Here is an 11,934-nt window from a genome sequence, read left to right on the forward strand (position 1 = left end):
CACTTCAATAGTGCTGATTCCGAAGGTCCAGTCTCCTCAGGATTTTACCCAATTCCGTCCGATTAGCTTGTGTAACTTTATCAATAAGGTGATATCCAAGGTCTTGTCGGACAGATTAGCAAGGATCTTGCCGAAGATTATTTCTCCTCAGCAGAGTGGCTTTGTGAAAGGAAGGCATATCTCTGATAATTTTCTGTTGGCTCAGGAGCTTATATCTGGAATTCGTCGCTCTAATAAGGGAGGGAATGTGGTGTTAAAGTTGGACATGGCCAAGGCTTACGACCGCGTTTCATGGGTTTTCTTGTTACAAGTACTGCGTCGATTTGGTTTCACGGAGAGGTGGATTGATATGATTTGGCGGTTAATCTCCAATGTTTGGTTTTCGGTTCTGGTCAACGGCTCTCCTTGTGGCTTTTCCAATCAACTCGGGGGCTCCGACAAGGTGACCCCATTTCACCGGCTCTTTTTGTTATTGGGGCAGATTTCATGTCTAGGTTGCTGAACTCTTTGGTTGGCCAACGTGGATTCCTGCCGTTTAAGGTTCCTTCCAGATGTCCTGCCATTACACATCTAGCTTTTGCAGATGACGTAATTATTTTTTGTAGCAGGATTAAGAGTATTTTGCGGCATGTTATGAGGGTATTGGGGAAGTATTGTAGTATGTCTGGGCAGCAGGTAAATTGTCAGAAGAGTTGCTTTGTTACTCATGATAAGTTGAGCCCTGCTCGTCGACGTGTGGTGTCACAAGTTTCTGGTTTTCAGGCCAAGTCCCTCCCACTTAAGTATCTTGGATGTACTCTCTATTTCGGAAGACGGAGATGTAGCTACTTCTTTGACATCTGCTCCTCAGTTGCAAAGCGGGTTCTATCGTGGAAGGAAAAGTTATTGTCGCCTGGTGGGCGTTTGGTTTTAATCAGGAGTGTTTTGTCGTCGTTGCCTCTACACATCCTTGCTGTCACGGTTCCTCCAAAGGGTGTGCTTCATACCCTTGAGAAGGTTTTTGCAAATTTCCTTTGGGGAAGGTCTGAGGGGGGTAATCGCTACCATTGGATTAGATGGGAGACTATGTGCAAACCGCTTGATGAAGGGGGGGGTCGGCGTGCGGTCCCTGGCGGATGTGTTGGAGACATTTTCAGTGAAGCTATGGTGGTCCCTCAGGCAATGTTTATCCCTCTGGGCAGAATTTATGCACGCTAAATACCTCCATGGCGGTCATGCGTGTGAAGCGGAACTTCAGCGCTTTCAATCTCCCACCTGGAGGAGGCTGGTCAGGTGCCAGGCTCTGGCAGATTCCCATATCCAGTGGGTGTTGCAGAATGGAATGGTGGACTTTTGACATGAGAATTGGATGGGTGCAGGGTCGTTGTGTCAACAGGTTGAGAATTTTGGTGATCACGCCGTAGCGGACTTCGTGTTGAATGGGAGCTGGAACATTTCGATGCTTCATCAATGGCTACCTGATAGTATTGTTTCTAGGATTATGCAAATACGCCCTCCTGATATTTTTTCTACACGCCCAGATAGGATGGTGTGGGACTTGGAGACAACTGGTTCCTTCTCCTTCTCATCTACATATAATTTGGTCCGACAGGATTCCAACATTTCCATCTTCTCCTCTAATATTTGGTTGTCAGCTTTGCCTGTAAAAATCTCTTTTTTTATGATTAGAATGTTATCGGGCCGCCTGCCTGTGATGGAATCGCTGCAGAGGCGGGGTGTCTGCGGTCCATCTCGTTGTTCTTGCTGTGTCAACCCAGCGGTGGAGTCAGTTGATCATGTCTTTTGTGCTGGAGATGTCCCACGGTGGGTATGGAATTCTTTTCAGGTCGAGGCAGGAGACTTTGTACATGTCTCAACGGTAAAACATGCAGTCATTCAATGGTGGATGCGCCCGGCTAAGAACAAGTTGATGAAATTGTTGTATCAGATATTGCCTTCGCTTATTTGTTGGCATCTTTGGAAGGCTAGGAACGTGGCGGTGTGGGAAGGAAAGGTGTTGTCAGCGATACAGGTACATGGCTTCATTCTTTAGGATCTCTGTGATATTCTTCAGGTGCACTTTAAGGATATGGGGGTGGGACGTTATTCGTGGCATCGACTACACATTTCGCTGATGGGGTGGAAGAAGGAAATGAGGGTCACATTAGTCAGGTGCCTGCCTCCGGCTTCTACCCTCCTAAAACTGAACACCGATGGGTGCTCCTTGGGGAATCCGGGGAGGAGTGGAGGTGGTGGGATTTTGTGAGATAGCGCAGGAATTTTCAGGCTTGGTTTTACGGGTTATTGGGGAGAGACGACGAGCCTACATTCGGAATTGAAGGCCTTGTTATTTGGGATTAAGCTGTGTGTCACGCGAGGCTTTTGTTGCTTGCACCTGGAGTCTGATTCCATGCTTTTAGTCCAAATGGTCACAGGGGTTGGTAGATGCCCATGGGCCTTGCAGCGAGAGCTGGACGAGTTGCTTGCCTTTCGGAATGCTTTTCATGTTGTCTCCCATTGTTATCGCCAAGCGAATGTGCCAGCAGATCGGCTTTCTAAGATTGGGACAGATACCGGCTCTACTGTTATCTACAACTCGTTTGTGCAATTGCCGCGTTTGGTTCGAGGAGACCTTAGGTTGGATAGGCTTGGCTATCCTAACTTCCGTGCTTCTTGAGCGCCGGCGTGCTTGTGTTTAGTGATGTTTCCGTGTACTGGTTCAGGAAAAAGGGGGGAAAGGTGAGTTCTCTTCAACACAGAAAAATGGACTTTGAAGAGTTCTGTGCAGCTGCAATAAATGTGCACCATCTTGAAGGCATGGAAAGCTGGGAGCAACTTTTTGGGAACTCATAAAAAGGACTGGATACGGCATTCTGATGGAAAACTCAGTTTCTTGGGATTTGTGAGGCTTTTGCATGGAGTTCCCCATGAACATTTCAGAAGGCTTGAAACCACCAACTACTCAGATTGATCCCTCAATGCTTCTCTTAATCAACAGATTAGCAGCGTCTCAAAGGATTACAGATTTGACTGTTAATATAGCACGTAAAAGGCAAGAAGTATCTGTTAATTGCAGTCGCAGGGGCGCTTTGAGTGCTGTAGCTGAAATTTGTCAGTTCAAAGCCATTTCAGCTTATTCTCGCAGTAGTATGCTCCTGCTCATTGTTTTCCTTGTATCTCTCCCTCCAGCGTTAAAATTTTAGAGGATCTTACAATTGATGATAGATATTAAAATTGTATTTAGGACTAGAAAATAGCTTAAAGCTGCAATAAGTTTTGCGGCTTTAGGTGTGTCCCTTGTGGAGTAAATTCTTAAATTGTGATGAAAAAAAAAAGATTTGCTTTATTTTGAGATACTTTTTAACTTAAGGAAACTAGAGTTAATTTATTTTAGGACACTCTTTTTAAGGAGAAATTAAAAGAAATTAATAATCTAACTAATGATAAATATGTTTTTTTTTTTGGAGGGGGATTGATAAATTTTTAATCTGAAACAAAACTCTATATTTGTTGTTTTGGGGGAGGGGGGGACTGCCCCCACAATAGATCTTTTGTTTCATTCTCTGTATTATTTTCTATCCCACTTTTTATTATATCATTATTTTTTCTTTATAAACATCATATTTTATTTTCTTTATTTATTTAAGATCTAATAACTATTAACTAAGTAAAAAATAAATACAAAATCTCAAAAAATAATATATAATAGAAAATTAGAAAATAAAGCAAAAAAATTATTAAAAAAATCTCATTTTTCATGCATTTTGATTTTTTGAGTTTGTTAAATTTTGTATATTTGACAGGTGCCGAACCTGTGCAATAATAAATAAAACCTAACTACCACCTGAAGCAGTCAATAATCAATTTTAGTACTAGAGCAGGGACTCTAGGTGTGCAATGGGTTACTTGATTCACCCTGTTCCCGAAGAGTTTGCTTAATCCGATATACTTGAATTAATTATTTAACTGAATTCACTAGCTAGTAGACAGTGGTAAGCATGGTCATCTCCTCAGGGACTAGCGAGAAATTTGTTTCTTTTCAAGTAAAGATTAAAGGGGGGTTTTTGGGATTCAATGCCAACTAAACAAATCAAATGCAGAAAATAATTAATTAAAAGAAATAATTAGAGAAACTCTAGATAAGAATACACTTCAGAAATGGTTCATGCAACTGATCATCGATTCAAATATAATTCCAACATTTATTAATAGATTAGTTATAGTTGTCATGCACGCGATAAATAACCAACCTTTCCTTAATTTCTCGATAGTTAAGGTACGACCGTTAGCTATTTCTCTAACCCAAAAACAACCCTAAGTACGACCATAGGATTTAATTTCTAGATTGCATTAATAATTAGAAAGGCCCAATCCTAACAAACAAACACGCTACGAGGGTTTGTTTAAACTAGATCATATGTTCCCCTGACATAAACCCAATTACGCCAGTTGCTGCGGAGATAGAGATAACGAGCAATTACGGATTCAATTACTCCTATTTAGCAAAATAGCCTATATGAATAATTAATTATTGCGCACTAACCAATCATACACAAGGCTATAGCAATTAAAAGCAGGGAACATATAAATATCAATAAATGAAGGAAGTAATTAAAAATGATTTAGATCTCATAGTAATTATTAAACCAATTCGTCAATTGTCCCTTGACTAGAATTAGGGATTTAGTTCTCCATAATTAGAGTACAGGCCATGCGGCAAAGCTGGAAGAAGCCGTCGATTCCTTAATCAAAGCAAACGGAAGAAATTGGCCCTCGTTCGCTTCGGTCAACCGAAGAAAGAAAAGAAAACAATTGATTGTGGTTGCTTTCAATTGACTTCCAAAGCTAATCGTACAGAGAGCATGCACTTTCAATTTCCTTCGGTCAAAGCAAGAATGAAAAGCATTTCCAAAGGTCCACAATTGCGGCTCCTCTTTGCTTTCTTTCTTTCCTCACAAAACACAACATACGAGAGATTATTTTGCTTGGTTTCTTCAAATCAATTCACACAAGATAGAAAAGCCAAAGTACAAAGTCAACAATTGCGGCCTTCTTGTCTCTTCCCCCTTACAAAGCCACGGCCAGCCCCCTTCAAAAACAAAAAGAACGAAAAAGAAGAAGAACCTAAGCCAGCGAAAGGTTTATTTTTCTTCCCCTTTGCCAAGCCGCCCTCCTAGAGTCTAATACTCCCTACTTTCTGTTTTTGGTCCGGAATTTAAGGAGGGGATTTCCCCTTATCGGAAATTGGTACTTGAAAATTAAAACAAGACTCTCTAAAAATAAAATAAAATAATATCTATTATAATTTAGTTTCTTCAGCTTCTCCAGCGGACCCACTATTTGAAGTGGCTCACGTGCGACGAATCTTCTAAATTTCAATTTCAAGCCCTTTTTAGTACCAATTCCTGCAGTTAGCACCAAAACAAAATATCAGTAGTAGAATCCACCCCATTAATGAAAATATTTAGTCAAATAATTGTACAATAATGCCCAAAATACCCCACTAAAATGCACCCTATCAGTATTACTCAGTTAATAGTTATTGGATCCTAAGGAAATTAAAAAAAAAACTAAAATATGATATTTATGAAGGAAAAATAACAATATATTAAAAAGTGAGACGGAGAGTAGCATAAGATGTGAAACAGAAAATCCATTGCAAGCTGCCCTGCCGGCCCTCTCTTATGTCTGTCATTGTGTGGCTAGAAACAAGTACCTGTTGCTGAATTACTCTCTCCCTTCTAAGAATTTCAAAGTTTTTTTTTCTTGTCAATCGATGACTTCTACACTTATTCTACTCCTACTCCTACTTCTCTACTCCTTTTCTAACCTATCTAAGGGTTGGTCTAACAGGACCAAAAATCCTATTCCTAGTTCTATTTTCACTCCCATTCTAACCTATTTAAGGAAGTGTCTAGCTGGATCAGGGGGCCTAGAGAGAGTAGTCCCCACCTCTAGACCAACGTTTGGATTTGGAGGAAACCACATACTAGTCACAATTGCTAGAAAATAAGATTTGAATTCTTGATCTTTTACTCGAAGGCCTTTATGGTGGCCAACATCCCAATAGGACATTGGTTACATGACATCATACTTCTAGTACATGAGAATACATTAAAAATCAATCGCTTTCACAGTTCCACTTCAGACAATTAAGAATTACTATCCATTAGATAAAACTCGTTTTAACCTTCAAATATCTTATTGCAAGTAAGCCTTCTAAAATATGCTCACGATTACTATTTTTTTAGCATTTTCACTATATATAAGTCTAGAATTGTATGATGAAAAGAATTTCCATCCATCAATAACTACTTAAGACTTTATTGAGCCCAATGACTAGCTTCTGATATATTTTTGAAAGTGTACACTTTACGTCGTTAAACCACCATTTTCAAGTAAAATTACAGACCTATTAAGCAACAGTTAAAAAATTATAGATTGCACAATACTAAATTCACAAAAAAAATGAAAATTACTAAACGAGGATAAATATTTAGTTGGGAGGTGGAGCTAGAAACAAAATTCAGTATGGGTAAACATACTGTTAAATTATACTACTTTCAATGTATAAAAAAAGTTACAATAACATTTTCAAATGAATTTCTTGTGTGTTGGGAGCACATCAATGATGGAGCCAAGGGGGGGCTGAGGGGGAACATGCCCCCCCCCCAGCCCATGTTTTGAAAAGTTTAATTCATAGTGTGTAAATATATATATAAAACAATGTTGGCCCCCCTTAATTTTTTACAATTTTAATTTATATTATGAGACTTTATATATATAGCCACCTTTGAATTAATTTTCTTCTTCAAAAAAATTATTTATTTTTTACTAATTACTTAACTTTCAAAAAATTAAACATATAATTTGATGATCCATAGTAAATTGATCCAATATGATATATTATAATAAAAAGCCCCAATTCACAATATCAATGGGCTAAAACAAAAATAATTATTTTATTGGCCCATATGCAAATATACAACTTAACCCAATTGAATGATTGTCTAACTGTGTTCATAGAAAAGAAAATTGCTGAAAAATTTAGCATTGATTCAATCATAGATGAATTTAGTTCTATGAAAGAATGTAAAGTTCAATTTACTTTTAAGAAAAAAAGGTTGAAATTTTAAGGTATATTAACATAACTTTTATCTTGTTTTAATTGAAAATAGATATATTTATACTGCATAGTTATATGCTTTTTTTTTTTTTTTTGCACATGTGACATATTGGAGTATCTTTTCATAATGTGCATCTTGGGTGGTTTGTAATGTTATAAGATATTTAATCCAATGTTATTTCTTGTCTTAATTTTCGTTATGACTGTATTGCATATTTATGAAATAGACATACACTTATAATTAAAGTTAATATTGGATATTTTTAGATATTATATATTTAAATAGTTGAAATTTATTTTGAACATAACATGTTAAGATAATTTTGTTAGAAAATTCCCCCCCCCCCCAGCGAAGAAAAAAAATCCTAGCTCCATCACTGGAGCACAGAGAAAGAAGGAAAAGAGGAATAAACATAAAGTTGAGTTTTTGTTAGTTATTTTTTATTTATTTGTAAGAGGTGAAATGAGTTGTTTTTTATTTTTAATCTATTGAAATGGTGAGGACAAAGTGATAAACAAAGGATAATATTAGATACATATTTTATTAGAACATAGTGGGGAAAATATTATCTAACAACGACGACATGAATTGTATATAAGTTATATGCTTTTGGTGGGTCAGTGGAGGTTATTGTCCCCGTTGTATCTTCTCCCAGAATCAGTATATTCTAGTACATGATTCTAGTTATATGTAAGTGATTTATATTACTAATTTTTTGTTACAATTTTTAGAGAATAGTTGGTTGATTCTTAAAAATCGAGCGAAGTCAACAACTAATGCGCTTCATAGTTAATAGAAGTTTCCAAGTAGGGCACCAAGTAATATTTTCATAATTGATTAGCTTGGTTTTCAAGTTCATATAAAAAGATATCCATGAAGACCTCCCCACCCAAGGGAAGACTGTAAGTTACGAAAACGTTTACTTTACTCTCAACAAAATGTTGAGTATACTTTATTTTACTTTCGACATCATGCAATGATAAAATGATTTTGTATAGGGACCTAGTTAATTCAATAAGCTTTATGATGGTTTAATTGACTAACAGAGGAATTTACTCAGCCTACTAACTCTGGTACTCAAGTAATCATCACCTTTTCATGTAATTAAAGATCCGCACATTCCATATTGAAGTAAATGATAATGGATTTATTACTTTGGTTGACCAAGTCAAGCCAAAAACTTTTATCAAATCATGGTTTGAGCGACTTATAAGTTTCTTGATATCCCAACTAACCTCATAGGAGGGTTACTTTATTTCTTTTTGGTTACTTTCTAATGCCTAGTTGCCTGTCGGATAAAATATTGCCTTCACGGATTGATTCCAAAACTTGCTCAAAAACATCTATTTATTTTTTAAAATATTGCTTATACTATATTTTGAACCATTCAATTGCAAAACACAAACAATTTTTCTTATGGTGCCTTCTTGTCGTTGAAACTAGGAAGCTAACCAAACAGTTGAAGCAAAGTGATAAACAATTAATAGCAAACTATATTGGATCTTCGAAAGGAAAATTGAGGCCTCATCTATGAATTTAACATTTTCCGTTGTGATGACATTCGAAATTGATTGTGAGAACATTTTACAAACGCTAAAAGAGTATCTCATTTAATTGTGGAAAGGAATTTTTTTTGTCATATGCATAGATAATGGAAATGACAAAATAGCAGCACTGTCCTTGCCATTAGGAAGCACTCAAAAGTTACGTATTAAATGAGAGTTTAACATACAAGCAATGAAACACTTTTGTATTTGCGATAATAATGATAAAAATTAAGATTCTATAGTCATTTTCAAGTATTTTACTTCAGAATCATAATCAATTCAACGTTGGATGACAAAATAAGTATTCTGAATTCTTAAATTATAATAATTTTAAGGGATAATTTCAGAAACCTCCCTTGAGGTTTCTTACAATTGCAAATACCTCCCTTCAAGTTTATTAAATTACACCTACCTCCATTGCTTTTTTTATTTATATAAAAATATAGGCCCAAAAGGCTATATTTTTCTCAAAAGTCCTAAACTACCCTTTTGTACAAAAATAAAACAAAAATTATTTTGCCAATTTCTTTCTTTCATATTTTAGCTAAACCCACTATACTAACAAACTAGTCTAACAAATAATGTAATTCCAAATTCTAAACCCAAGCAATTCCATCATCATAGTCATAAAATTGTTTCTCCCAAAGCGTGCATTCAATTCTGAAGATTCTTTCCATTCTTCAAAAATATTCTCACCATATGGTTCCATATGGTCAAATTTACAATCAACTGCCCTTATGTTTGCATAATCTTCAACATAGGATACCATGATTTGGTTCCATATAAGTGGCTTAACTTCTACTACATGAGCCACGTTATGGCCTTGAAGAAAATCCTTAGGGGAGATTTAGGCATAAATGGGATTAATCAAGTTTAAGAAAAGGAGAGGTATCATTGTGACTATAGAGATTTTCAAGAAATTCATTTTGCCAAAAATCAAAATTCTATAACATGCCACAGTTTTTCACAGTGGGGAACGTCATGCAAGTTGTTCTTATTGCGGAACGTCATGCAAGTTGTTCTTATTGCATGCAAGTGTTTTTTGGAGTAAATCGATTTTAGACTGCATCGTATGAAATACATGGAGATGAGCTTTTAGAAATATTTTCTATGAAGTGTTCCGCAATAATTTTTGTTAATTATCTACCGTTGGCTATTCTAATAGATTAGCATCAAAATTATAAAAGTCTACGCTTGAAATTGATTGTGTCATTAATTAGGCAAAATTTTGGGTACCCAAAACTTCTATACATATAGAAAACAGTTTAGAACAGTACTAAGATTCCACTACGTTTTTTTTCTATAAACTAGAGTGCTTTCTATCATTGGTTATCAGTTTTAACAGCATTGATTTGGTTTAGTTACGATTACACTATAATGTCTTAGGGAAACAATTATCTGTTCACAAAAAGATATTAAAGTGCTACAATTAACGAACTCTTTAATAGGCTTTGTTGATTAATTCTAGAATTAGATGATTGTAAAAAACAATTAGACTATTAACATCGAACTTTTATTTTTTTTCTTCTAAGAACAATAGGAAGGAATAGCCTTACATTCTTTGACAAAAAGAAAGAAAGTAAAAATCCCTAGCTACATTATTTGAGTTCTCAAGTACTACTGATTATGGATGGAGAAAGATTGCTCAAAATTATAAAAGTTTTATCAAATCATGGTTTTAGTGACTTACAAGTTTCTTGATATCCCAACTAATCTCATAGAAGGGTTACTTTATTTCTTTTTGGTTACTTTCTAATGCCTAGTTGCCTGTCGTTGAAACTAGGAAGCTAACCAAACATTTGAAGCAAAGTGATAAACAATTAATAGCAAACTATATTGGATCTTCGAAAGGAAAATTGAGGCCTCATCTATGAATTTAACATTTTCCATTGTGATGACATTCGAAATTGATTGTGAGAAGATTTTACAAACGCTAAAAGAGTATCTCCACTTAATTGTGGAAAGGAATTTGATTTGTCAAATGCACAGATAATGGAAATGACAAAATAGCAGCACTATCCTTGTCATTAGGAAGCACTCAAAAGTTACGTATTAAATGGGAGTCTAACATACAAGCAATGAAACACTATTGTATTTGATAAAAATAAAGATTCTATAGTCTTTTTCAAGTATTATGGTTCAGAATCATAATCAATTCAACGTTGGATGACACATTAAGTATTCTGAATTCTTAAATTATAATAATGTTAAATATTTAAAATAGAAGCTGATATCATTATTAAGAAATACACATTGAAGGAATAGTTCTCTAAGCGATAAATTTTCCAAAAGTAAAAGAATGAATGATCAAAGTTTTCCATCTTTGCCGGATGACTCGTCTGTTTCCATTTTACTTTCCCAGCGGATAGCATTTAATAGCCTTGTGCCTTGTCTCATTTTAATCCTAAAATAAGTGATCATGGGCTTCTTTGAGAGTGGGCTTGGTCTAAATATTGAACGCTCAAACTGGGTGTTACAAAGACGAGACTTCTTTTGTTGGAGGCGGCTTTCACTAGAGAGCGTGGGACTGATTCAGAGTTCTTTTTCTTCTTTTTTTTTTTTTTGTAGGAAAAGGGAGACTGATTCAGACTTCTTGCTATCATAAACCTACCTTGGAGAGGAATTCGGCGAAGGAGGTGGGTCAACAGATTATTGGTTCAATCAATGGATGAGTACTTGAATTGGTGGATCACTAAATATATTTAAATATTATGTCTCATAATTTTTTCATATAGGGTATCTGGTTTAAACTACAATGAACTATACCAAGCAAATGGTTATTTAGGGTGTGTTTAATAAAATTGAAATTTGAAATTAAAATCTGAAATGTGAATCTATTAAGTTATTAAATGGTTAAGTGCTAAATCTGATACATTTGTGTATATATATATATATATATATATATATATATATCACATTAAGTAATAAGTGAATAGTTTATCACTTATTTTTAGGAATAAATTTTGCCTAGAAAATTCATTGCTAATTAATTAATTCAGATGTTCAATTTTTGAATATGTTAAGATCTGAATCCATTAAGTTAAAGTGTTGAATTGGATTATCAAACAGGGCTTTAGTCTAATTCATTATAGAATGATTAATTATTATAAAAATCTATAAAATCAAAATTTAATTAGTAATCCACCAAATTTCAAGTGCAAATATTTACCTATATTTAGTGTAATTATTTAGTTTATTTATGAATTTTAAGTGCAAGAGGTTATTAGGAACAATATTTGCCTTTAAATGAATTGTATACTATGTTATTTTTGAAATCCATT

General features: G+C 35.1%; 1 protein-coding gene across 1 annotated transcript; it reads left to right on the forward strand.

The window, feature by feature from the left end:
* Window positions 1-1,205: 1,205 nt before the first annotated feature.
* On the forward strand, window positions 1,206-3,182 carry LOC140038528 (uncharacterized). The gene is made up of 6 exons (XM_072083910.1): window positions 1,206-1,272; window positions 1,359-2,011; window positions 2,054-2,228; window positions 2,415-2,616; window positions 2,703-2,794; window positions 2,920-3,182. The coding sequence occupies exons 1-6, from the start codon at window positions 1,206-1,208 to the stop codon at window positions 3,180-3,182; spliced, it is 1,452 nt and encodes a 483-aa protein (XP_071940011.1).
* Window positions 3,183-11,934: the final 8,752 nt, after the last annotated feature.

Source organism: Coffea arabica, chromosome 3e, assembly GCF_036785885.1.
Source record: "Coffea arabica cultivar ET-39 chromosome 3e, Coffea Arabica ET-39 HiFi, whole genome shotgun sequence".
Lineage (NCBI taxonomy): Eukaryota > Viridiplantae > Streptophyta > Magnoliopsida > Gentianales > Rubiaceae > Coffea > Coffea arabica.

Coding starts and splice junctions, on each gene's coding strand:
- LOC140038528 (XM_072083910.1), top strand. CDS start 1,206: ATGGCGGTCATGCGTGTGAAGCGGAACTTCAGCGCTTTCAATCTCCCA. Junction 1,273..1,358: donor ACCTGGAGGAGGCTGGTCAG/GTGCCAGGCTCT, acceptor GGATGGGTGCAG/GGTCGTTGTGTCAACAGGTT. Junction 2,795..2,919: donor AAATGTGCACCATCTTGAAG/GCATGGAAAGCT, acceptor TGAACATTTCAG/AAGGCTTGAAACCACCAACT.